The sequence below is a fragment of the Ursus americanus genome, chromosome 34, assembly GCF_024610735.1.
Source record: "Ursus americanus isolate L20-20 chromosome 34, mUrsAme1.1.p, whole genome shotgun sequence".
Taxonomy (NCBI): Eukaryota; Metazoa; Chordata; class Mammalia; order Carnivora; family Ursidae; genus Ursus; species Ursus americanus.
The window spans coordinates 17,333,469-17,360,904 of record NC_142160.1 but is presented as its reverse complement, the minus strand read 5'-3'; the positions used below and the strand labels follow the sequence as shown (position 1 = coordinate 17,360,904).

The following is a 27,436-nucleotide window of genomic DNA, read 5'->3' as shown; positions in this document are numbered from 1 at the left end:
ATTTCTTGATCACTGCGTTTATCTTCGTATGAGAGTGACTAGACCATGAGCTCCTTGAGAGCAAGGATCTTGCCTCTTACATCACAGGTGAGGCATAATGCTCATCTAAGTGTAGCTGATGATCTGTAAAGCTGAAGGAATGAATGATGAAGAGCTGAGTTCTAGCCCTGGCTCTGCTTCGAAGGAGCTCTGTTGGCCCAAGCAGGATATCAAACTACTCTGGGCCTTGTTACTTGCACAGTAAAATGAGAGTATGGGATTAGATGATTCCTATAGGCTTCCTTTTCTCCAGTACTATCATTTATTAGTGTTCTCAGGCTGCTATAACAAAATGCTTTAAATCAACAGGTGAAACAACAGACAGTTATTTTTTCCCAGTTCTGGAGGCCAGGAAGTCCAAGACAAAGGTGTTGTCTGATTTGGTTTCTGGTGAGAACCCTCCTCCTGGCTTGCAGACAGCCACTTCCTGCCATATCCTCACGTGGTGGAGAGAGAAAGCATGAGAGCTCTGGTCCTTCTTCCTCTTCTTCTAGGGACACCAATCCCATCATGAGCACTCTACCCTTATGACCTCATCTAAACCTAATTGCCTCCCAAAGGCTCTGCGTCCTAATACCATGACCTTGGGGGTTAGGGCTTTGACATATGAATTTTAGGAGACACAGTTTAGTCCATAACAACCATTCTATGAATCTACTCGAGATAATTAATTACAAAATAGAGAGATCTCAGATAGGGGTCTCAATGAGAGGAGACCAGGAGTCAAGAAACCTGAGCATGAAAAGAGGTGTAAAGGAAAGGATTGTTTTATTAACAAGAGCAAAGGATGTGATTGAGAAGAGGGATGGACTTTAGATTTAGGTGCAAATACTTGAATTATGCTGATAGCACTTGGATCAAAAGGAGGGAATTTGATGGCGACCTTTTCAAAGGTTGAGGACATTGGACTTGGGAAGTATTTGGCCACAAGTGGTAGGAGAAAGTTATAAATCAAAGTGGACTCCATGTTTTGTACCTGGGTGATGGGGGAATGCAGATTTACCTAGCATCAGGAGTGGTTCTCAACTGTGACTATACAGAGAATTATCTGATGAGCTTTTAAAAAATCCTGATGGCTGGACTCCTCCCAAGATGACTCAATTCAGGTTTTTTGGAGATGGGGCTGGAACATCACTATTTTTCAAAGACCCCAGGTAAATCCACTGTGCAGCCAGGGTTGACAATTTCTAATTAGTTAGTTCAAGGCATAGATTTCTGGCTGCTGTGGAATGATAAAATACTGAGGATTGAAAGCTGATAGCCACCAAATAACCTGGGATGTGGGTTGTATGGTATATATATTATGCCTTCCAAAGATGCCTACAACCTAATCCTTAAAACCTGTGAATGTGTTAACTTACATGGCAAGGAAAATTAAAGTTGCTAATCAACTGACCTTAAAACAGGGAGATTATCCTTGTTTATCCAAATAGGTCCAATGTAATCACAAGGGTCCCTAAAAAGAGAAACAGGGAGGTAGAGGAAGAGAGTCAGAGGGAAAGGTGGCTATGGAAGAATAGTCAGAAAGATGTGACTTTGTTTGCTTTGAAGACAGAGGAAGGTACGTCCAATCAAGGAATGGGGGCTGGTCCTAAAAACTGGGGAAGGAAAAAAAAAAAAGCTTCTGCCTTAGAGCCTCTAGAAAGTAATGCAGCAGAATGCAGCTTGGTTGACCTAAAGCCTTTGTTTTAGCCTGGTGAGACCTGCGTCAGCCTTCTGACTTACACAACCGTAAAATAAATTCAGGTTACTCTAAGCCACTGAGCGCATGGTCTTTAATACAAGTGGTCAGTTCAGAAAGTCCTCCTGGAGGAGATAAATTTTGATGAGCTGTTATGTAGGGACATTGTTGGTGGAGGAAAAACTCTTAAATGTTAGAATTTAAATCCATCAGGATTTCTTTTTAAATCTCAAGTCTATAATACCTACCCAGAATGTTTGAAATCAAAAGTCAAAGGAATAAAACTATTATGTGATTGTCACTAAATTCCTCGATGGAGTTAGAGGCAAGAAATTCTGGGGAATTTTTCTCAGCAGCGTTACTTGAATTGTGATCAACTTCCCTGATTTAAAGGCTGACAAAATACTTGTTTTACCTGGATGGTTTTAAATTACTTAAGTCAGCAAAGAAACAGATAGAATCTGCAGCTTCCAGACAGCTCATCACCTGAATGTAAACCGGAATTTAATATTCCTATCACTCTCCTTTAATCAGATCTGTAGACTCTGCCCATGGTTTTTCATTGGGCCCTCCTGAATAAAAAAAAAAAAATTGGATAAACACACACACACACACACACACACACACATAGCGCCAAAAACCTTCCATATGTACATTTAGTCATTAAAGTACATTTATTGAGGATTTATATATGACATGACCTGTGTTATGGATTCATCAGTGAATGTGACAGGCAAAGTCCTTGTACTAATGGAGCTCACAGCCTGGTGGAGAACACAGACAAGTAATGGGGTAAGTTACAGTAGAGTAGAAAATATAAGTTTGCATAGGAGAATAGGGATGGGGCAACTGACTCGGTGTGGGGACAGGAAAGGAAGAGTAGGTTGGGGTTGGGGGGGGTGGGCTTCCTGCAGAAGATGATTTCAAAGCAGCATCAGCAAACCCTGGGAGACCGTTAAAAATGGAAATTCTCAGGATTGTTAAGCCAGACCTATTAAGCCTGAAATCCTGGAGATGAGACACCAAAATCTGTGTGTTATTAGATCTCTGAGTGGTTCAGATATATGCTAAAGTTTGAGAACCAGAGGATCATACCTGGGTCAGACATTAGAATCACTTGGAGGACTCTCACACTGTCACTATTGCTGTGGCCCCTCTCCCAGAGACACTGATCCAGTTGGTCTGGGATAGAGCCTGAGAATCAATATTTTTAAAACCCTGGGTGTTGTAATGTGATTTTCACATGCATGCAAGGTTGAGACCACTTCTCTAACCTGACAGCTGAAGCATGAGTTAGCCAGGCAGTGAGGGCTGGTGAGAGGGCAGGAAGGGTATTACAGCCCAGATGTGAGAGAAAGCCCACGGTTCCTGGGATTTGTTAAGGTTAGAGAATACACAAAATGAAACTCCATGGCTTAAAATAAGGTTCATAGTTATAAATTTAAGTGTTTATTGCAGTACCTCTTAAACTTTAATGTGCATAGAAATTATCAGAGGATCTTGTAGAAACACAAACCCTTATGCAGTAGGAATGTTCTATCGCCCCAGCTCCCCCTGAGTAGGCACGTCAGGGACCAGATGGGGACTGCAGAACGATGGAGCTATGCTTCAGCCCAGAGCCAACAGAAGGGCACCTAGCTGGGGTGAATTGCAGATGCCCGCTGCTGGGTGTGTATGTTTTGAGGGTAAGGAGGAAAGATGCATCCTAGCACAACCTCCCAGCCTGTTCTGCTGATGATTTTCCATCAAGGTCGTACTGCTTTTAGCTCAGCAATAACCCTCCAACCCCCAATCTAGCTGAGTGCATCCCCTGGCCAGGCCCGCAGAGCCAGCTCATTAAGTGACCGCTGGAGCTCTCTGTAACGTAGCAGCCAGCCAGGGAGGCGCTGGTCGAGGAGGGGGGCTCTCCGGGGACCTCTTTTCCCCCACTCCCTCTTCCCACCTCCCCTGGTTGACAGCGGCGGTGCCTGCGGCAGAGCCTCCCTATGCAGTAGCCCCTTACACTTGGCTCGCACTTCTGGGCGCTGTCCATGGTTGCAGCATCTTTAGGCGCGCCACGTCAGGAGGCCGCAGCGGGGCCCTGCGATTGGCGGAGGAGCCCCTCGCCATCCCCCAACACCCCCGCCCTCGCGCCCGGGCCCCGAAGCCCGGCCCCGGGCCCCAGCCCCGCAGGCGCGTGCCAGTGCGCGCGCAGGGCGCGCCCTGGAGCTCCCAGGCGGCACACCCACTTTCCTTATTAGGGCAGAGTCAGACGCCCAGAGCCGGCGGCGGGGGCGCGAGGGTGGGGCGGGGAGCCCAGGGAGGCGACAGCCGGGGGCGCAGCCACAGCCTCAGCCGCCTCTGAGCGGCAGGAGGGAGCAGCGGTCCCTGCGCTCCGGCTGGCCAGTGTCCTGAGCCCCAGCTTCTCTCCGTGGGCAGAGATCTTCCTCTGCGTCCCGCCAGGTACCCCTAGTCCGAACCTCTCACGAAGACATGGAAGAATTTTTGCAACGCGCCAAATCTAAACTGGTAAGTTGGGGGAGCAAGGCTGTGTGAGTGAGTGAGTGAGTGTGTGTGTGTGTGTGTGTGTGCGCGCGCGCGCTGGCGCGCTGATGAAGAGGAAAGGGCATTGCAGCAGAGAAGGAAGAAACAACTTTGCCACTTAGTTGTCAGGGTGAGGGCTATCCCCTAGAAAGAATCTCTGGAGCTCTGGTCTTTACAGCAGTCAGTGTGTCTCCAGAATCTTCCCCCCGCAGGCAGAAAAAGTGCTGAGCTGGGGGTGGTCGACCAGGCAGAAGTTGGGTCCTGTGCGTCCAGCTTTGGTTCCTTTGGCATGAGGTTGGAGAGAGGTAGATCCAGCCAAACTGCAATTTGCTTCTGAAGGCTAGAGGGTTAATGGGTGTGGTGCTTCTTTTGAAAATGAGCCCAGCCTTCTGCAGATGCAGTACCTGTAAGTGTAAAGGGGAGGAAAAAGAATCCCTTAGAACTATACCTTAGCTGGAGGTGGTGGCAAAGGGTAAGAAAGGAAGTTAGTATGCTGGCTAGGAAGGATGTGTGGGGCAAAGGCACAGTTTACCCAAGCATCCCTCACAAAGACCTTGCTCCAGTGCAGCAGTGAGGATGTTCTAGTGTGAATCATGTGCCTCCCGGTCCCTGTTCAGATCTGTAATTTGGGCAGACACAGAAGGGGAAAGCCCCAACTGTTGCTGATGATGTGGGGTTTGCCAGACTATTGTTCTCCTGGGAGGAGACCAGCATGTTGGCCCGGCACAACTGTACCACTGTCCAAAGAGTGAACTGTGATTTTATTGTGTGTGTTGACAGTTGCTACATATTCTGAAACAACAGATTCTAGCAGCTTCCTAATTCCAAACTGTTTTGGCTCTCCAGCATAGCAGTCATAAACATAATGGAAATGTTTCTGTTTCAACACTTAGGAAAAAGCCTCTGATCATTTAGAAGCAATATCTTTAATGAACAGTGAAAGTACCTTTCCTGGGCCTGGCATAGGAGGAAATGCATAATTTATGATGCCTTTAACCTTTAAACGTTCATAGAAGACAAAATACAAAGTCTGTATTACGGTGACATCTTCATCACAAGGCAGGATATTTGCAGGGTTATTACTGTAACGTATTTATGCTTGCACAAAAAAGGGAGTTGTAGACCCAAGTGTGATTCTTACAAGGACTTTATCTTTTAAAAGACCATTAGTGTTGATTAATGCTAATGTACGTATTTCATTTTCTACCTTAAGCCTCCCAGAGAGTCAAACCTTTGTCGGGTTTTCAGAATTGAGAAAGTTGGCGGTCATTTCTGTGTTTATTGCTGACCCCCTAATAGTTTTACTTGAGTACATGAAGGAAAATAGTGATTTCAGAAATTGCATGCATTACTGATAGTGTAAGTAAGCTCTCTGTTTTCATTTTTGTTTTTCTTTTTACCTAACAATGAGTAAGAAATGGTCAAAAAGGAAAGTTGATTATGCCAACTTATTTACTTATTTATTTTGTTGGTGAGTGAAAATGGATGGTCGTCATGGATACATGCACCCATGTTCCCCTTCTGAAACATGTATTTTAACAACAAACATTTAGATTGTGGGGTCTGGTGTGAGCAAGAGATTTGCCTCATTTCTGAAGAACAGTTGCTGGAATGGAAAAATTTCCTATTTCAGAGCAATCATTTGAAAGTAATGGGTAAGTTTATTTACCGAGTCCCTTCATTAGATGAGCAATTTGCTTTACATCATTAAAAAAAAAAAAAAGATAGGAAAAAGAAGTCGTTATTTGAAATACTGTTCCTAGTTTCCTGTGTTAGCCAGAAGGACAATTTTGCTAATTTGTTTTTTCTTGGAATAGGTTTCTTGTTAGAGATCACAGTCTTTCATAGTCAGCTACAGAAAAGGTGTTTTGGTCACTTTTGGTGTCACAGTTCTCCTGATAAATGATATTTTCTAGGTAAATAAAAGTTTTACTTAATTTGCAACATTAACTACAGTAGTAGAAAACCTTTTGTTTTAGAGGATAGGTACTCTTTGTTTTGGGAGAAAAAAAATCAAGTCCATTATTATGACATTCATTTGTGAAAAGGATATTCATAATAAATTAGTACTGCTTAAAAAAATCAGGCTAATACTTTGGGAAACATTTTAAGGAGAAGAAAGTTATGCTGGCTTTCATTTAAGCCTGATTAGACCAGAATTAGACAGAATTTAGGTGTTATGCTTAAGCTGTTTTCTGCCAGAAGTTAATATAGTCTTATCCGCATGATACCTTTGAAAAGTCTAGCTGGCAAGGTTTTTTCTTACCTACTTGGCTTCTTGCTTTGATATTCTGTAGTCATGATGTGTATCTTTTAATAGGTTGGAGTAGTCAATGTCCTTTCCAAAGTCCTAACATAACCTCACCATCACTGAAACTAGCTAATTCCAATAGACAAAAGACATTTTAAATTGCAAAGTAGAGTAACTATTAGTCATAGATAAAATTTCCAATGGTCACAACTTTGGAGAAAGTGTGCATCATTTTTCCTCCTGACGAGGAGCATTTATTATTCATCTGTCATTGTGAGGAGAGAAGCAGCTCTCCCATTCTAGGCCAAGCCCTGGTGTGGATCAGAAATCTTTGAAAGGGAAGGGATGTTTTTGAATTTTTGTCAGGTAGTTTGGGGCTTATTTCTGTTGAAATTGGGAGAGCACACTGTCAATTTTTTTCATCCCAGTCTTCTGATCCTTAAGCTGAGGCAGATTCACTGACATAATCCCACCCCCTCTTCCTCTAAATCTCTCCTTCTGATACATACCCTTCCTTCCTGAGAATATGCTGTATTTATCAGAAATGGCAAAAGCAGACCCCAACTCTGGCCTTGGTGAGATCCCTCCAGGCACTGAAATGCTTCTCTAGGGGGCCTGCCTTCCACCTGGTCAGGACATGCTTGGGTGCCTAGATCTTCTTGGTAAAAAAAACCTTAGCTGATGGTGGAGGTCAGCAAGGGAGGTAGTCACTTACTCCAAGCATGGTCTCCCGAAATGGCACCTTCTTGACAAATACGGAATGACAAATAGGAAATTAACACAATGATTGTTAAACAATCATGACAGTAGAGTAAGCGGTATGAGAGCAAGACCCCCGAGACAGTAGAGATGCTGATCAAAGGGTGGGTGATGCTGGCTGCATTCCCCTCCTGTGAGCGCTCAGCTATGTTTCTGGTTTGGACACCCACTGCTAGAGCTGGAAATGAGAATAAAAACACATTTTCTTTTTCTCTTGCCGGTACCCACCTGACTGGTCTTCAACCTGCCCATTCAGAGCTGGAATAGGGACAGAGATCAAATCCTATATAGTCCCAGGCTCGTCCTGAAGTTTTAGCTACGCTTTCCATTTTTAGTTTTGCCATTTCTATGGTGGTGTCTTAGTTATTCTTAGTTGTAGCATTTCTCTAGTAAGAAAAATTGAGGAAGGGAGGGAATGAGGGTTCCCGGATGCCCTGTGCTGTGATTTGGGAAATGTCGTCCCCTTTCACAGTGGTCAACTCAGAAAGGTACACAGGCCAAGACCACTTCATGGTGGCAGTAAATGGTCCAAATTCCCATGAACTTTGGGAGGAAGAAATGAAATAAATGAAACATCAGAGCCCTGGGGCTTTGGCTGGTGAGAAACCAAGGTCTCCACACTTGGCTACTGAGCCTCTTCCACTGCCTGGACCCCAGCAGCTGATGCAATTCAAGCAGCTGCTAATGGGTGTGTATGTTGGGGGCACTGCCATCCACATGCCCTAAGATGTAGATCACTAGGCAGCCTTGGGTGTTGGGGGGTTGGAGGAATGTCAGCTGCCGCTGGAAGGATCCAGGCGCATCAGTGTCTCAGGAATGCTGTTTGCAAAGTGAGGGTGGGGATAGGGTCGCCACTACAGTCTGAGGAATGACTCTGTCCCTTCCGCAGGACAGCTGCAGGTGAAGAGCTCTGTTCTGCAGTGGGTATTAGTCACGACGTGGACTTGTATAGAAGAAAAATTCCGCATGACCTAAATGCCAACCTAGACTCTGCGGTATGTGGCATAGGGACCAAGAAAGCACATTCAAAATTCTAAATGAGCAGTCACATTGGAGTTGTAGAGGGGATGGGGTTTTTAAAAAGAAAGAAAAACACAGCAGCCGGTCTGCAGAGTCATCATCTTGATTTGAAGTTGGAGGAATATGTTCTTGATTCCTTTACAGGAAGAAAAGTTGGACTTGTCAATAAAAAGCGTCTTTAAAGTAATTGTTGCAGGTATTTTGAAAGGGCTGCTGTGGTGAGGACTAGGGGGGATAGAGCTGCTGTCAAAGCAGTTTCATTTGGGGAGCTGAGCTCATTCTGATCACAGACCACGGGATCAGCTCCCTCCCCATCATGAGTGAGGGTTGGTGCACTTGAGACTTTGCCAGAGCTTTGGTAAGCAGGAAGGAGACTCAGGAATCCAAAGCACTTCTGTGAATGTGGTGTCACCCCTTAGGGGAAAAGAGCCCTTGATTGCTTTAGCCCTGGGGTCAGCTCCATGTCTCACTGCTGGAGCTTTCAGACCAAGAGCTGCGGAGAAGAGTCAGATTTTTTCAGGGTAACTCTCACAGTGGATTGGTCTGCCTCAAAGGCAAAGAATCGGTCACTGCCATTCAGACAGCACCTTGGGTCTTGGAGGACGTGATTAGGTGAGCAAGGACACCATTTAATTAGTGACTTGGGAATATTTGATGTTAACTGAGTAAAAAGGTGACAGCTTTGGTATAACCTGTTTATTTCTATTTGTAGCATTTATTTGGGCAGATATTAACATTGTTTGGGGTTTGGTGTGCCATTCTGGAGAGCTCTTACACGCAGTGGTGGGTTGGTGATGGAGATTTCGCTCTTCCTGTATATCCACTCCTCCCTGGAGTGCTAGCTGAGCAGAGAAAAGGGTGAGGGAGAACTACCTGGGTCTGGATGAAGGCTGCAAAAATGGAAAGAACATCTGGGGACCAGAGAGGTGAAATGCATGGTGTTGCCTTGGCCACTGATTCTGTTTGGACCCTGGGATTGAGGGGAGAATCATAGAGTTTGGAGTCATCTTTGAAGAGAAACTGGGGAGGGGCAGGACTGATATATTCAGGGGGCAGCATTCACATGGAGTTTGATATGACTGATACCCTCTCACCCTGCACAATCATGCACAGACTTCCCTGCCGCAGGTTCCAGAGTAGCCAACTCAGAGTCTCTGGCAATGTGCCAAATCCATTTGTATCTGAACCCTGTGGCTTTTGGCTTTGGTTTCCAGGGGAAGGTAATCTTTCTTCTTAAGGGACCTTGGGAGGCAAACTGGGTACTAGGTTGCTCTGAAAATTCTGACCCACTAAGCTGATAACACGGTCTTGAGTTTTTTTGTCTGTTTGTTTTTATTTTTGTTTTTTTTTAGATTTTTAAAATTTATTTGTCAGAAAGGGAGAGTGCGCACAAGCAGGGGGAGTGGCAGGCAGAGGGAGAAGCAGGCTCCCCACTGCGCAAGGAGCCCAACGTAGGACTTGATCCCAAGACCTTGGGACCATGACCTGAGCCGAATGCAGAGGCTTAACTGACTGAGCCACCCAGGCATCCCCGGTCTTGGGTTTTTAATCTGACAAATGGGATAATGATACCCACTTTGCAGATTTGTTGTAAAGTCAAAGTGCTATATCCACGGTCCTCAGCAGAGAACCTGGAACAGTGGCTGCTTTCTTCCATTTGCCCCAGCTGGTCGTTTTCTGCAGTTCCTTATCTCACTGAATGGCATTATTATCCATGCAGTTTCTCCAGCCGGAAACTGACTTCTCCTCCACCCTATCCCCAGCCACCTTATCCCAGGCATCACTAAGTCATCCAGATGGCTGCAACAGTGGGCTCGCCAGTCTCCGGTAAACCGCTCTCCCATTGCTGCAGGGAGATCATTGTGAAAGCACCTTTTGCATCTCAGTAAGCCTCAGGACCCTTCTATTGCTCTTAAGAAAACAGAGAGCACTTGTAGCATGACCTTGGGATCTGACCCAGCGTGCTGCTCAGCTCCTTTGGGCTTCTCCTCCTACCTGGCATAAATAACTCCTACCCTTTCTTCAGATGAGCTGAAGAAGGGAAGTCTCCCTAAAGGACCTCTTTCCACTCCACTGCCTTCACTCTAAAAGTTGGATTTTTGGGTAATGATTTTAGATCACTTACCGCAGCTTGTCATTATATCTCTATTGGGCATGTTTGTTTGCTTAATCAGATGAAAAAACAGGTCTCTCTCTGTATAATTTTGTTCGCCATTGTATATCAGGCCCTGGTGCAATGCCTGATGTTTAGTAAGTTGTTTGTTTGTTTTGGCAATGAGGCATGCCATGTTACCATTAATTAAGTACAAAGAGCCTTCCAGTTATGCCACCTAGAGATTCTTTCACCCATTGCTCTGTTTGGCTGCTCTGTTTGGTGTGCCCATGTCCAAATTAATCTGAGTGGCATCCTTCACTTTGATGAGGGAATCAGGACAGCAGATGGTACAGGCATCATGGGTCACCAGATGAGGGATTCCTTTCATGCACACCAAGATCATTCTCACTTTGCACAACTGGTACTTGGCCTCCTCTGGTGCAAAAGGAAGAACAGCAAAGCAACACTTGGTGTCACAGATCAGATAGAAATTCTCTTCGGTCTTGTCAGGCTGATCCTCCCTGAAACAGCGGAGTGGGCTATCAGTTCGGCCCGTGCATTTAATCTTAATGAACTGCTGTGTGCAAATCTTCTTTCCTTCACTTCCTGTCAGGGAGTCCTTAAGTCTGTTCCTTAGAAAGAGACAAGGGAGGACATTGTCTCAGCTTGTGGGGACCAGGAGGTGGACGAGGACCAAACCCACTGGTCAGTTGTTCCAGCATCCAATGCTTTGGAGCAGTAACAGCCTTTAGATGCCTCTTGGGACCATGAGCCATGCCTGTGCTAGACACAAAATCATAACCTATTGTAGTGACTCAATAAAAATGAATATGTGATAGATAGGTGCAGACTCCTAGTGATCTGAATCTGAAGACGGAGTGGTGATGGTATGCACAAACCCATGTTGGTTTACTAGAAGCAGGTGAGAAGCATTAAGGTCAAGGAGTGCCATCCAGCACTTTGCACAAAGTGTGTACTTCCTACAAAATGTTACTGCAAACTAATGAGGCTAGTTTCTATGCATGACTGTTGGGAATCTGCAAATATTGGTTGAATTCAAGCGTGAATGGAATGGAGAGAGGCAAGGAAGGGAATGGGCCGTTAAAAGCCTCTGCAAAAGCACATTGGGTAGATCAGCAAATGGAGCTTATTAGTGCCTTAGTCCCTCTGCTGTGTGGTTCAAGGACTAAAAATTACACTTCCCCAATCCCAACTACCACACCAAGTCTGCCCAGCCTCTTCTGCTTTGTCTGGAGCAGTACTAATATCAGAGAGATTGGCAGGGAAACTTTCCAGAGTCCTTGAGAGGAAAGGTGCAGGCATTCCAGACTAGTCTCATTAGTATTTCTGTCCAGCCCTGACACTGCAGACCTCGTGCATGGGATAAACCCATGCGTTGTCCTGAAGCAGACCCCTTGTCCGACCAGTGTGCTGTTTGTGGGAGAGCCTGACCACGGTTCTCCACTTCATTGAACTCTCAGGGATGTGACCAGACTTTCCCAGGTACTCTTCTTAGGCTATGATGCAAGAGTCTTTTTGAAATGATGGTGTCCAGAAAAATTGCGTATCTTTGGCTTCATGCATTTTCTATTCTTGCTTTGGCTGCCAGGAAGCTCAACGCTATGTTGATGCTTACTCCTTAGCCTTGTATTTCTGTAGTAAGTTTTTCTTCTTTTTATTGCTCAGTTTCTATCTTGTTATACTTGTTTTAATGTGTCTTTTGGCTTCTTTGTATGTGTTTTTTATTACAAGTTTTGGACACTGGCAAGAATAAATAAATACATTTTACAACAATGTATATGGTCATGAACATGTTTTGGCAACAGGTCTGGTGTGATTCAGGATTTATCTACTCACATTTGGGAATTAGCTTTTTTTGTGATTGCAAATATCACGTGGGTGCTTCTAAACAAGTAGTTTAAATTAGATGTCAGTCAACACAATCAAAAATGTATCTTTGTTTTCATCCTTAAGGACTGGTGCCTTCCCTTTGGAGCAGCAGTAATCACACATTCATGTACCTGAGCCCATAACCTGGAGCCCAGGATGTAACCCATAGCAGAAGCTGCCAGGCCTAAGTAGGAAGATTCGGGAAGAATTTCATAGAGCATTTTTGGATTTGAAAGAAGCTTGGAGATCCTTTTGTCTTCCTCATCATTTCTTTCCCCTAAATGCAGTTTGGCATAGTGGCTGATGGTGTGGGCTCTGGAGCCAGGTACCTGGTTTCAAAGCCTGACTTTGCCATTTTGACTTCTTCCTCAGGCAAGCTTGGTTACTTAGCCTTGCTGAGTCTTGGTTTTCTCATCTATAAAATGAGAACAATATTAGCACTCCCCTCTTAGGGCTGTTGCAGGTGTGAATGTCCTAAGATGAGACATAGAGCTGAGTAATAAAGTAATAAAAACATGAAAGAGATCACTGGTGGACAAGAGAGCCAGGAAGCCCTGCTGACGTTTCATAGAGACAGGGACAATTCTTAATTCTTAGTTCTTTTTAGTTCGCCTAAAATTTGGTGAATATCTGTCTTCCCTCCAAGAGATTTGTTGTTTTTTTTTTTTTCACTGAATGTCCATAATGGTCTTGTGAGGTAGGTATTATTCTCCTTTTGCAGTTGAGGAAACTGAGTGTTAGGGAGTCAGGAAGTTGGCCCACATTCCACTGCCAATGAAAAGTAGAGCTGGAGTTGCCTCCCACACCAGCTGACTCCAAATCCAGGAATCTCTTCTTATAGCCTCAGAGGCTCTGCCCACCTGATCTCCTGGAACACTTAATTCCCTTTAAATTAAAAGTGAACAACTTGACAGGTTTATAGGAGGGTTGGATGGTAAGTTCACTTTGATCCAAGAGAGGTTTATTTCTTTGTGGTGACCGTTTTATATTAAAAACCCTCGGACAACTGAGTCATCAACAAATATTACTGAGAACCAGCAATGAGAAAAATATGTAGCTCAGCTATCTCTGATTTGGTTGACAAGTTGGGAGACATTTCTCACTGTATACCCATGCAAAAGGAATATAAGAGATCAATAAGCTATTTGGAAAATCAGTGTGTGACTAGATTTTACAGTGTCAGAAATATTGTGGGAGTTCAGTGAATTTTTAATAAAGAGAATGCATTTCAAAAAAGTTTGAAGTTGTCCCTTACTTACCATCAAAATCGTTGGTACAGCTTTTGGTTTTGCAGATTTCCTCATGGCTGTTAGTCTGTTGCTGGAGGCCTTAAGAATTACTTTGACTGATTGATTTGATTGATTGGTTGATCGTACAGTAGGGTGACTCACCGCATTGATGCAGCTTGTGGGGAGAAGAGCTGGAGTCGGGCCACAGCTCCCAGTTGTGCCAAGCCTGCTGTGTGCTCTTGAGTCTGCCAGCTTAGTGGCGCCCCTGAAAACTGCTGGTTATACTCCAGACACATATAGGAGTAAAGGAAAGGGGAAGAAAGAAAAGAAGGAAAGCGGAGCTGGAATTGGAAGGAACTGGGAGAAAAGAGAAGAAGAAAAGAGTTTTGAAGGAGGGGGGAAGAGGGAGAAGAGGAAATGCAGGCCCAGCATTTCCAGCTTCTGGAGTTCACTCATCTGGCGACATCAGCCAACCCAAGTCTCCTGAAAGGTAGAAAATCTGCAAGAGCAGCTTTCCTTTAGGGAGCCAAAATTGATTATTGAAAACATATCTTTATGAATACATAAAGAAGATGTGTGTGTGTGTGCGTGCACACACACACACACACACACACACACACACACACACACACAGAGACAGAGGAGTGTTACCCAGCCATCAAAAAGATGAGATTGTGCTATTTGCAGCAACATGGATGGACCTAGGGGGTGTTAGGCTAAGTGGAGGAGGTCAGGCTAAGAAAGACAAATACTGTATGATTTCACTCATGCGTGGGAATCAAAAACCAAAACGAGTGAATAAACAAACCAAAAGCAGAATCAGACCTATAAATACAGAGAACAAATTGATGGCTGCCGGAGGGAAGGGGGATGGAGGGATGCATAAAATGGGGGAAGGGGAGTGGGAGGCATAGGCTTCCAGCTATGGGATGAATAAGTCATGGGAATAAAAGACACAGCACAGGGTATATGGTCAGTGATGTTGTAATAGCGTTGTATGGTGACAGACGGTAGCTTGCGCTGAGCACAGGGTATAGAGCTGTTGAATCACGGTGTTGCACACCTGCAACTCATGTAACATTGCGTGTCAACTATAGTCAAAGAAATTTTTTAAAAAAGAAAACGTATCTTTAAAGTTAGTTCTTTCCTCATAGGAAAATCCCCCAAACTCTATCCCTGAGCCTAGTTGTGAGTTAACATCTGTAAAACACTCAAGAGCAATGCTGGGACACAGGAAAGACTCACGAATGTTAGCTGTCACCATCACCGTCATCACCATCACCGTCATCACCATCACCATCATCACCATCACCATCATCACCATCACCATCATCACCATCATCACTTAGTTCGGGCTTTGACAAAATATTCACAAGCTTGATTTTCTCAGAGCGCAGTGATGGAAGAAGAGGTTGCCCAAGACTGTAGTTGCCCAAGACTGTAGTTGCTGATAACTTACCAACAAAACCAGAATCGAACAGAACCTATAAGAAGCCGACCCAGGCCCTCCATAAGTGCCCTTCCATCCGGGGTAGAGTAAATAGTACTAAGTGTCCGCGCGGTGTCTGGGGCGGTAACATGATGTCAAGTATGTTGCTGATGTTCACGGTAACAACCCTGTATCATCAAGGAGGAAAGATTAGTTAAGCTCAGTGTCCTGTTTAAGGAGAAAGGTGGGGTGTGCAAGCAGGTTCAGAAAAATTTCTAATTCGGATAATTACAATAGAAAGGAATTGTCATCTGGAGGGTGAACTTTGGCTGTCTGGAAAAGTAGCTCGCACAGGAGATTTTGTTCTTACGGGAAGCCAGATATGTGAAATGTCATGGTTTTTATAACAAGTGATCATGAGTCAGGAGGGAGGGCGATGGTGCTAAAAATGTGAGCCTGATGTGAGGAGGCAGAAATAGGCCTGTGGCATGTAGAAGATGCGAGAAAGCCCGCCTCCCGCTCCCAACCTGAGTCGAGAACTAAATCTGGTTCTGGACTCCACAAAAAAAGTTGCAGCAGGGCCCATGAGCCTGTAAAAAATTTCCCTAAGAACAGCCCGAGGGGGTGGGGCGGGCTACTGATAGACTTTGATTATTTGAAAGGTTTTTGTGGGAAAACAGAAACCATTTCTTTCCCTTACTCAAACAACAACAGAAACCACAAAACCAAAAAACAAAGCAAAAAAAAAAAAAAAAAGGAAAAAAACCCCCACAAAAAACAAAACCCAGAACTTTAGAATAAGAGGCTTGAAAAGAAAAAAGAAGAAGCAGCAGCCCATGAATTCAATAAGATCCAGTTGTTTTGTTGTGAAAATTATCAACTAAACGAAGGGTGCAAAAGTGAAATGTGCATGCTTGCATCTTGCTCCCCAAAATGGAAAAGAAACATGAAGGCTGAAGTTCATCCTGAATGTAGAAGTGTCTTTGCTCGTCTTTGCACTCTCCATACACGTTTCCCCCAGCAAGTGGCCGGTGGTGCTGGCCAGATCAGCACCTGGCTCTGGGAAGACAGAAGTGTCACAGCAGGTGCACAAATCAGCGGCTCCCCTGCCACGGGTATGTCTGAGAGGACACATGTCTGTCTGCTCCCCGGGAAGGCAATGTCCCTGGGCCCTTCTCTAGGGAGGCAAGGGGGCAAGTCGTTCTTTGCCCCCAAACTCTTTGCTGCTTTTTTCCCCATTTCTGATGAGAAATAATTGACATATATCACTATATATGTGTAAGGTGTACAGAATGATGGTGTGATTTACTATGTTGTAAGACGATGACCGCGATAGGTTCAGCTGACATTCATTTTTTAATAGATACAATAAAAAGAAAAGAAAGAATGAAAGAGGAAAATTTCTCCTTGTGATGAGAACTCTTAGGATTTACTCTCACAATGACTTTTTGACATACGGTATGGCAATGTTAGCTGTTGCATTGTGTTGTACATTATTACATCTCTGCAACTTTAATACTTTCATCTTCCCCCTGGCCCTTAACAGTCTCACTTGGTTTGTGTGGGGCATCTCCTGACCGAAATATCAGGTAGGATTCTCTCACCCTTTGGCAGCTACCATAAAAATGGCCTCGCAGAGCCACTGCCTTTGTGGACAGCTGGATTCTTTCAGGGAAAGATGAACAGTAGTTCAACTGATTTTTGTGGATTAATGCAAGCTTAAACTTTGATTCAGATTTTGTTTTATCTTTTGAGTATTTACCAAGCTCATTGGGGGAACTTTGGTTTTCTTTCTTTTCTTTTTTTATTTATTTATTTGACACAGAGAGAGAGAGCACAAGCAGGAAGCCTGACGTGGGACTCGATCCCAGGACCCTGGGATCATGACCTGAGCCGAAGGCAGACACTTAACCAACTGAGCCACCCAGGCACCCTGGTTTTCTTTCTTTTTAGACTGTAGGCAAATGAAAGCATGGTCTTAGAAAATGCATACAGGTCAAAGGAAAAGATAAACGGGAGGGAGAATTGCATTCTCTAACTGAATATTTCTTCTATTATTTAATTGTGAATTTGCTTTGTAAGACCCTAACATAATAAAGCATGCACGGAACAAAGCAACTTCATTAGTCTGTAACTGATCTTGTGCTTGCCACTTGGCTGATATCCCTGGACTGTGGCCTGAAGCCCTAGCTCTCTTGGCTCCACACTAACAAAGTCCAGACATAAACTCACTGTGGTGGAGGCAGATCAAAATGCCATCCCAGAACTGGCTTTTAAAACACTTTGAAAAATTCATTAGCCTTCCAATGTAGTAGGTCACTCTGAGCCTTATGGGGGGACAAGCAAATTCCCACCTATGGAATTATTTCATGCCAAAATAGCCTTCTGACCAAGCATGACATCGCTGTAAAAACCAGTTCACACTGGTCGGTTTTCAGATGCCAACATTTACATAGCTTTGATAAATCTCATAAACACTGAGCCATGCTTACTACTACTGGCCCCTTCGCTGGACTTTTGCTTTCAGCACGATTTATACTCAGCCAGTCTGATCGCTATGTCACACTGGACATAACCTGACCCATCACTTCAGGCAGTGGTGTAGAAACGGGCATCAGGATTCCGTGTGTTTAGCACAGTCTTTTGTTAGCGATTTCTTGCCTGGAAACTGTCAGTTATTTTGATCACAGACCTTTATATGTGAAGCTACTGTGGAAGCAAAGATCTTTAACATTGAAGCAGATGACTTTAGACTTTGTCTATTTCAACCTCCTGGTATTATGTGTCAGGTTTCATTCATTTATAAAATAATAAGTAAATGTTAAAGCAAATTTAAGAAATATAGGAAAGCTTAAAAATGAACCATAAACATTAAAGGAAATAAAAACAAAAAATGAAAATTACCTACTTTTTTTAAGAATCTCAAGCAGGCTCCATGTCCACTACAGAGCCCGACACAGGGCTCGATCTCACAACCCTGAGATCATGACCTGAGCCAAAATCAAGAGTCAGACTCTCAACTGTCTGAGCTGCCCAAGTACCCCCAAAATTACCCTCTTTCATTCCAGTGTGACTGTTGGCAACAGTTTGGCAAGCAGTTTCCTTAGTCTTTCTTTTCTGTGCATAGGATCAAAATAGGATATCCATACATTTCAGTGTGCCCTGATTTTTATTTCACTTAACATTATTCATTAACTATTTCCCTATGTTGTTGAATTATATTCCAAATCAACATCTTAAATCATAGCATACAGTGTAATAAAGAAGATATATGATAGTTAAACATTTTGATCACCGCTCCTATTTTTTTGCTATTGTTAATTACACTGTAACAAATATCTCTGGAGCTAAAATCTTTTTATCTTCTGTAGGATAATGTCTTTAAAACTGTTTTTTAAAAATGTCATTGGAAAAAAAGAGTTATTCTTTTTTTTAAAGATATAGTCTTAAGTTTCATGATAAATCTTTCCAGATTGATTTCTGGATGAAATCCACCACATTTCAAGACCTGGGGAAGGTTCAGAAAGGTTAACTTGTTCTTTAGGACATTGTAACAGAGTCAAACATAGATTTCAGGTCTCTTGACAGGTAGGTCTGTGCTCCTGACAAATTTGAGAGGCTGCAGCATAGCAGGAAGAGTACCATGCTAATTTAAAAAATACGGATGTAGTCCGGAGTGGGCTCTGCGCTCAGCGGGGAGTCTGCTTCTCCTTCTCCCTCGGCCCCTCCCCCCACTAGTGCACGTGCAATCTCACTCTCTCAAAAAAAAATGGATCTGAGCAAATAATCTGCAGCTGCCTTGCTGCTAAATTAAGATGATCATAACACAAATTATACTGCACCAGTTACAGCTCTTATTTGAAACCATAAGGTAGAATCTCACCAGAGAGGACACTTTCTCTCTCTCTCTTCCCCCCTCCCCAATTCCTCTATTTTCAAAGGATTGAGCTTTATGAAGCAGTCAACACACTGTTCACTAGCTGTCTGGTGTGGTCATTCAAGACACGGTATTGCACTTCATAACTTCTTTCACCTGTGTGGCCTCCCTTGGTCAACCTTGGGCAGGACATATGTTATTCTAGCTACATCACAGGTGAGAAGAACAAGGCCAGACAGGTGAAATCCAGCCTTGCCCAAGCGCACACAGCCAGCAAGTGGCAACGCTGGGTGTGCGGGATCTGTGTCTCCTGATTCCCCAGCCCTTGCTTCCAGCGTTATCTGTAGGAACTACAAATTGGTTCGCACTTTCAAAAGATAGTTTAAAGTTCTCATTGAGAGTTTGATAGTTTGCATTCATCTCCATAAAAGAAAATGGCCCAGTAGAAATACAGGCACTTTTCCAAGTGGAGAATATCCAAAGGTGAAACATTTGTGCTGAAGCTGTATTTCAGGAAACACACAGGAGAGCAAATCTGTTGAGCTTTGGAGTTTTCGTGTGATGGGTTCTGATGAACAGCTTGCAAGTGTGAGATGAATGGATGTGTCATTGGTAGAAACATGTTGAGCTCCGCAGGTGCTGTGACACCAAGTGTCACCTGTGATGGGAAGGAGGAACCTGAGAGGTGGGTCTTTGAAGGGCCTGTGGGCATCATCGCACATACAGTAATGGGCCATCAGGTGACTGGATGCTGCTTATGTTGACTCAAGCTCAGAGTTCTAGGTAATGAGAGGAAGAAAGTTTAATTGCCTATAACACCAGATCTTTCCCTGCAATGGAGAAGGTGTAATTCTGTCAAATTCTCTCTCTCTTTCACTCTTCATCCCCCCACCCTATCCCCACTATTTCCCTATTTGGATCGTATTTATTAACTGACCAAAGACCTAAATGCATCCCACGTTGATGTGATAGGGAGTAATTTTAGCAGGGTGCAGTCTAATGCTGTATAAGCTGAATTCTTCTCTTTCAAGAAGACTCTAAGAAACACGTGTATTTCTGGACCAGCATTTTGTCCAGCCATGGCATATGGAAGCCACATGATTGCTAAGTTCAGTGCGCACAGAGGTGAAGATGCACTGAACACATTTGTCTGTGGATAGAGGTCCTGGGTGGCCAGTGTTTTCTGAGCTCCTTTCCAAAAGAAGACAGACTCAATGAATTCACACTGGGGAAAAAGTGAAACAGCCCAACATTACTGGAAGGAAATTTAAGGGGATGGACCTCAAGGTTAGTCTGGGCTTGAAATTCTCTATTAATAAAAATTTCAGGTTTATAGGACACCTGCTGTCCTGAAAGCCTAACATGATTTTTTTTTTTTTTTAGTGAGAAATCTATTGTCTACAGATGATTTGTATACAGTACAGTAATTCCTTTATAGATGTGTTGGGAAGCTTTAATATATGCTGAGGGAAATATACTTGGGATGATATTTTCTTGTAAGTGCTGGGATGGGAATGAAAATCAGGGACTCTGAGAGACTTAGCTGTGTAGTTGTTAAATCATGCACATCTGCTAAATAATTAGCATGCTGTGGGGCGGGAGGTTCTGGAAGTAAATCCTCTTGTGCCACAACTCCTAGCTGTCCCACTCCTTTCTGAGTACGCATCTGCTTTTTTAAAAGACAAAGAGCAGAGAACATGGAGGGCCAAATAGGAACATTGAGGTTAAGCTAATGTCTTGCCATGAGCAATATCCCTGACTGGGCCTTCTCTCTGCCTCAATTTTCTCAAAATATCCTTATCCTGCTTCTTACCCCTGGGCACTTAACTGTCAGCAAAACCTGCCCTTGGCCAGCAAGCAAGGGAGCAAACACCTATCAATATTTACACCTATCAATACTTACCCTATAGTTTACATATTTTACTTCATTTGACTTTCACAGCAATTCTCTGAGACAGGCATTATTATGCTTAATGCATAGAGGGAGAAACTGAGGCTCAGAACATCAAGTGATTTGCTGTAGGTCACATAACTAATGTACGTTAGAGCTAAATTTCTGGTATTCTCTACCTCAGAGCCTCAACTTGTATTTTCATTGCAACACATCTCAGGGGGCACAATACACGGACTTTAAGGAGGAGTGGGCATTATAGCCGCAGTTCTTAAACTTTCACGTGCACAGGATCCAGGCATCGTTTTAAGATGCACATTCTGATTCAGTGCCATGTGGGGTGGGGGGACCTGGGAGCCTGCCCTTATAACATGTTCTTAGGTGATGCGGATGCTACTGGCCTCCAGACCACAGTTTGAGTAGTGAGGGTCCAGAGTGCAAGGCTGGGGGAAGAGGGCCTTGTTCGTCGCCCCTCTCTGTTGCAATGGAATCTAGAGAGAGCTGCCCCCAACTGTAATGGGGTGTTTCCCACAGAGGAGGTGCTACCTCCCTGCACTTTCCTTCGGGCAGTGGCACAGTCCCATCACAATGTGATGGAGATGTATGCTGAGCTGGTGTGCTGACTCCTAAAATGTTAAAAATCTGAGGTGAAGCCTGGCACAAGAACAAACACATAGATCAGTGGAGCAGAAGAGAGATCCAGAAATGGACCCTCAACTCTATGGTCAACTAATCTTAGACAAAGCCGGAAAGAATATTCAGTGGAATAAAGACAGTCTCTTCAATAAACGGTGCTGGGAAAATTGGACAGCCCCATGCAGAAGAATGAGACTGGACCATTCTCTTACACCATCCACAAAGATAAACTCAAAATGGATGAAAGACCTAAGTGAGAGACAGGAATCCATTAAAATCCTAGAAGAGAACACAGGCAGTAACCTCTTTGACCTCAGCTGCAGCAACTTCTTGCAAGACGTGGCTCTAAGGTCAAGGGAAACAAAAGTAAAAATGAACTATTGGGGCTTCATCAAGATAAAAAGCTTCTGCATGGCAAGGGAAAGAGTCACCAAAACTGAAAGGCAACCTACAGAATAGGAGAAGATATTTGCAAATGACATAACAGATAAAGGGCTGGTATTCAAGATCTATAAAGAAATTATCAAACTCAACACCCAAAAAACAAATAATCCAGACAAGAAATGGGCAGAAGACAGGAACAGACACTTCTCCAAAGAAGACATACAAATGGCCAACAGACACATGGAAAAATGTTCTACATCACTTATCATCAGAGAAATACAAATGAAAACCACAATGAGATATCACCTTACACCAATTAGAATGGCTAAAATTAACAAGGGAACAACAAATGTTGGTGAGGATGTGGAGAAAGGGGAACCCTCTTACACTGTTGGTGGGAATGCAAGCTGGTACAGCCACTCTGGAAAAACAGTATGGAGGTTCCTCAAGAAGTTAAAAATAGAGCTACCCTGTGACCTAGCAATTGCACGACTGGGTATTTACCCCAAAGATACAGATGTGTGAAAAGAAGGGGCACCTGCACCCCAATGTTCATAACAGCAATGTCCACAATAGCCAAGTTGTGGAAGGAGCTGAGATGTCCTTCAACAGATGAATGGATAAAGAAGATGTGGTTCATATATACAATGGAATATTAGTCAGCCATCAGAAAGGATGAATACCCACCATTTACATCAACATAGATGAAACTGGAGGGGATTATGCTAAGTGAAATAAATCAAGCAGAGAAAGACAATTATATTGTTTCACACATATGTGGAATATAAGGAATAGCGCGGAGGACCATAGGGGAAGGGAGGGAAAACTGAATGGGAAGAAATCAGAGGGGGAGACAAACCATGAGAGACTCTTGACTCCAGGAAACAAACTGAGGGTTGTGGAAAGGGAGGTGGGTGGGGGGATGGGATAACTGGGTGATGGGCATTAAGGAGGACACATGATGTGATGAGCACTGGGTGTTATACACATCCAATGAACACTACACCAAAAACTAATAATGTACTATATGTTGGCTAATTGAACTTAAAGAAAAAAAACAAAGAGAAAAAATCTAAGGTGAAGAAAGCAGTCTTTAGTGCTCCTATATCAAATGGCAGAAGAAGTGGTCTGGGAGGAAAAAGAATCCTTCTGCAGTCACACCACAAAGATAGCCATCGGTTCTAATAACTCGTAAGACAGGCTGCATACATAATGCCATTTCTAATATGTGTTGCTGTTAAAATTATCAAATATTCCTTATGCTTTGCCTTACTAAACAGTGGAGCCTCATGTGGCTTCACAGTGCCTAGCGGAGATGGAGGGGACTATGAATAAATATGTTACTGGGCTTTGGGCAGAGAGAAGGAGGGGAGACCTGAAGGAAGTGGCAGTGTCGTAGGAAGCGCAGGGCTCTTAGCCAGGTCCTTTGAATTATTTCAGGAAGAAAGCATGTTTGTGGCCCTTTCCCCAAGGACTTGCTGTAGGAAACAATGTTTTGATCAAACTTTTTTTTTTCTATTAGGACAAAACCATTCACAGTTCCCCTCACCACTGTCTGGTCTCTGTCTCCTTGACTAAATTATTTTTAATGTTTCTTGTCTTTATTTGATATCATCTTTCAGGCAGTCCTTTGGCATCTGGGTGCTGATTTGCTTTCTGTCTCATTGCTGTCCCTCCTCCCCGCTGTTGTCCATGCACATTTGTACGGGATGCTTTGTTACTGACTGATGGTGTTCCTTTATTATTTATGCCCTTCCTCCTTTGTTGATGGCTTTTGCTTAGTCACCCGGCTTCTCTGATGTGTTCTTTGTTCACACTCTATTTCCTACAGCCCCTTTACCCTTGTCCAGTTTCTTTATCTTTAATACAGAATTCTGTTTCTCTCAATACAGTGGGGAGCCCAGAGTGGCTTGCAGAACCTCACGTAGTTTGGGGATGCTCGGCGGCATCTTTGAGTGTTTAGGTGTCATTTTAAGGTCCTGTTCTGTCTCAATCACTTTTCACTAGGTTATGCTCCTGTAGCAAAAATCCCCAGTATTGGTGGCTTTCAATGACAAAGGTGTAGTTCTCGTGTTACAAGTTGCTGAGGGTCAGCTGTGGCTCCAGGAGCCTTCCTCGTCTGGAATGCAGGCTAAAGGAGCAACAACTGCCTGAGATAGGCTACTCTTGGGGCAAAAGAAAGGAGTAAGGAAGCTGGTAGGATCCAACAATGGTTCTTAGAGCTTCTGCTCTGAGCTGGAATATGACACTTACATTTGCATTTCATCAGCCAAAGCAAGTCACGTGGCCAAGCCCATTGATTGTGGAGCAGGAAGTATGCTACACCCATAGGCAGGTAATGCAAGTTCCATGGCCTTGGATGGGGACACATCCTTATGCTTCAATAGGAAGGAAAGTTAATGAATAGGAAATACATTGCAGTCTACTACATGCTCTAAAGTTAGAATTCATCCTGTCAGGTGAACACTGGACAGAGTGGTGGACAAGTGTGACAGAATGTAACCACACTTACATTCTATTAACGGTCATATCAAAAGGTAGATATTCCCCCAATAATAACTTTAAGAATTCTGAGATTCTTTGGCAGTTTTTAATATTATTAACCAATGAAAATCTCTGTTAGCTATTTGGTCATCCCCTATGCCTTCAGATGAGGCTTGGGCAGGGGTCCTCTCCCTGGCCACATTTGGGATAACTTTATGCTGCATCTCTGTCCCAAGTTTAGGACTTGAGGAAGCTGGCTTAACTCCTTTGGATCACCAGGGAAGCATTTATGGAACAAGATTACCTTGCAAAATCTTTTAAATTCTCTGTACCTCAGTTTCTTTCATATATAAATGGGGAATAACAATAGAGTCCCCCTTGAAGGGGATCTTGAGGATTACGTTAGGTAATAGATGTAAAACTCTTAGAACTTTGTGATACATACAAATATTTGAGTGTCTGCTTTGATGATGATGATGATGATGATGATGATGATGATGATGACAGTGATGACTTCTACCACTTTGGTATCTGAAAACATATGGGGGATTGCAAAACTACCAATTTTAGAGCTGATAATCAGACTTACATATCTAAGATTTACTTATAAATAAATACAATCAAAATCAACACAAAAGTAGGGGCTTAAATTCCTGGCCTCTTGATAAGACTAGCAGTAATTTCTCTTGGAGAAATTAATCTGTAGGTCGAGGGTTCTCGCCTTGCTATCATTGTGTGGAGTGAAAGTCCTTTAATTGTTATATGAAATCCTCAGTGTATTTGCTGACCCTAGTGCACCTGGGGCTTGTGTGAGAGGGACAGGCTGCTGGGAAATTCCAGACAAGGGCGGAGAGGAGAGCCATAGGGCTTGTGTCTGGAAGTCAGTGGCTTGACCCTCCAGAACTGGTCTTGGGGGATATGGGTAGACGTATGCAGGTTAGTGTGCATGGGGAGTTTGCTATGGAAGATAATGAGGCTGCTGGTCTGGATGGCTGCTTTTGTCTCATGGTCCATCAGCTCAGCCTGAGCAGGCCTCAACATGAAAGGAAAGGAACAAGGGTTCTGGAGTCAGAATGTCAAGTTCAGTAGCTTCTCAGTGTGTGAACTTGGGTATGTTTCTTAACCTCTTTGAGCCTTGGTTTACTCATAAGTGTAATATTATTTAATATTTATCCAGCCATGACCACATGCAAGAGCATTACATATAGTCTTTAAATATTCACAAAATAATTTTATGTTCACAGTAACTCTGTTTGGTTGGTAGGTATAATTATACCCATTTTGCATGTGGGGAAACTGATGTAGAGAAGGGCGAGTAGCTGGCCCGCACTCACACAGGTGGGAAGGGGAAGAGCCAGGTTTCAAGCCCAAGCAGTCTAGCTCCTAAGGCTACATCCATATCTACCATGCTTTGGTGGCCTAAAGGTACGGTAAGAAATTTGCCTGGGGTTGCTGCTGGAAAGTAAATCTGTTCACCTCTTCCACTGCCTGATATAATAAATAGGTGGTCAATAAACATGTATGGCTATTTCTCTTCTTCTGTCCTCTTCCTTTCAGCTGCCCTGGTAGACCCCAGCAAGTAGGATTAGTGGGTGCTCAGGAATGGGATGGAAAATTGTCAGCCTGAGTTTTCCCTGGGAAGGGTTTCTCATAACTCTCAAATGTACCTTCTATTTGAAAGTCCTGCTTCTGTCCTATTTACTGCGTGAAGCTTTCTCCCGCTGCTCTGGGCTTTACCACACCAAGCTGGAGGATATGATGTCATCTTGTAAGGCAAGCTCCAAATGGAAAAGAAGAATGGCACACTTCAGTGTGCTTCCCAGCCTACCATCATAGCCCCATATGGAAACCTTTTACTCCGTTAACACATAGATGATCTTATATGTATTTTTAATCTGCTTTGGGTGTTATCTACCTTTAAAAAGTCATTTATTTAGTTTGCCCTTTACTCAGCATTAAAAGGGGGTCTTCCCATCTCCTTCCCTTCGGGTAAATAACCACTAAGCCAAAAGGTTTGGAGAGCAGCTGCCATGAAGATTTTAAATATGTGACAAAGCACTTCAATGATTATTTCCTTAATTCTGTCTCCTCCTACTGCTGATTTGGGTCCAACTGTCCCTGTGACTAGGCTTGTTCCAGAGGTAGAATTTTGTAGTGGAAAAAGGAATGGCTACAGGGAATACCGAGGCCTGGATTATAGCACTTTCCCTCCCACATGGGAGCAGTGTGACCTCGGCACATTACTGGCCCTTTCTGAGCGTCTGTTTCTTCAATTGCAAAATGAGGAATTAGTTCAACTGTTCAAACCAGGGACTCTGGCACTTCAAGATCTCCCAAACCAGGGATCCATTTTAGTATTTCAAAACTAATAATGCCATTAAATGGTTGATAAAATATTTCAAGACATGGAGTCCACAGAGGAAAGAGAAAATTAAAGAGATCTTGGTGGGAGGAGGTTGGGGAATAGGAATCGGTTCTTGATTATTTTCCTTACAGTGCCTTCCACATAATTGGGCAAATCATTTGTATCTCCAAGCCTCAGATTTTTCATCTGTGGCATGGGGATAATTTAGAATTTATCTCAGGGAATTCAGAAAGTTTCTGTGAAGCTTCAATGAGATAGTACTTACAAAGCACTTAGCCAATGGCACTTAATAAATTGTGATTGTTTTCTTAGTTCTTCAGTGTGGATTCAGAATTACCCAAGAGGGATATTGTAGATCAAACTAGCCCCCACTAGATTATATTATAAATATCCTTAACTCTTGGGTAGACCTGAGGCTCTTTGGGGTTGTGGTGAACTCAAGGATGGACTTGTTAATTTCCACTTTCTGGGGAACTATAACACAAGTGTGCTTTGTGCAAGCCCTTCAGCTGGATATGCCATCAATTGGGAACATCTGGGCCCAGCCGGAAGTAGGTGAGCGGGGAGAGGAGAGAAGAGCAAAGGAAATATATGGAGGCCAAAGTCCCTGGAGCAGAGTGGCCTGCCTCTTACATGCTGTTTATGGCATACACATTCTCAGTGATCATTGCTACCATTTAGCCAGGACTTACTATGTGCCAGGCCCTGTGCTAAGTATTTCACAGACACTATCTCTTTTAACTTTCTCAGCCACGCCACAAGTTCTTTTATCTGTTGGCCAAAGCAAGGCCAACAGATAAAAGACACGGCCAGTCCAGATTCAAGGGCTGGGGAAATATACTCACCCCTTCTCTTGATGGAAGGAGCTGCGAAGTATCATTGT

The 27,436-nt window shown here is 43.6% G+C and overlaps 1 protein-coding gene and 1 pseudogene across 8 annotated transcripts in view; one reads left to right on the top strand and one right to left on the bottom strand.

Annotated features, from left to right (window-relative positions):
* The first annotated feature begins 4,008 nt into the window (after positions 1 to 4,008).
* The window catches only part of PRUNE2 (prune homolog 2 with BCH domain), a 249,271-nt gene continuing 225,843 nt past the window's right edge, over positions 4,009 to 27,436 (top strand). For 7 of the 8 annotated variants that reach the window (XM_087858856.1, XM_087858859.1, XM_087858857.1 and 4 more), the window contains exon 1: positions 4,010 to 4,228. In XM_087858856.1, the coding sequence (XP_087714982.1) occupies positions 4,193 to 4,228 (36 nt within the window). In that variant the 5' untranslated portion in view covers positions 4,010 to 4,192. Of the gene's footprint in view, positions 4,229 to 27,436 lie in introns of all 8 variants that reach the window. The other variant, XM_087858860.1, reaches the window with a different exon arrangement.
* Positions 10,616 to 20,986, bottom strand: LOC123781508 (small ribosomal subunit protein eS4, X isoform-like; annotated as a pseudogene).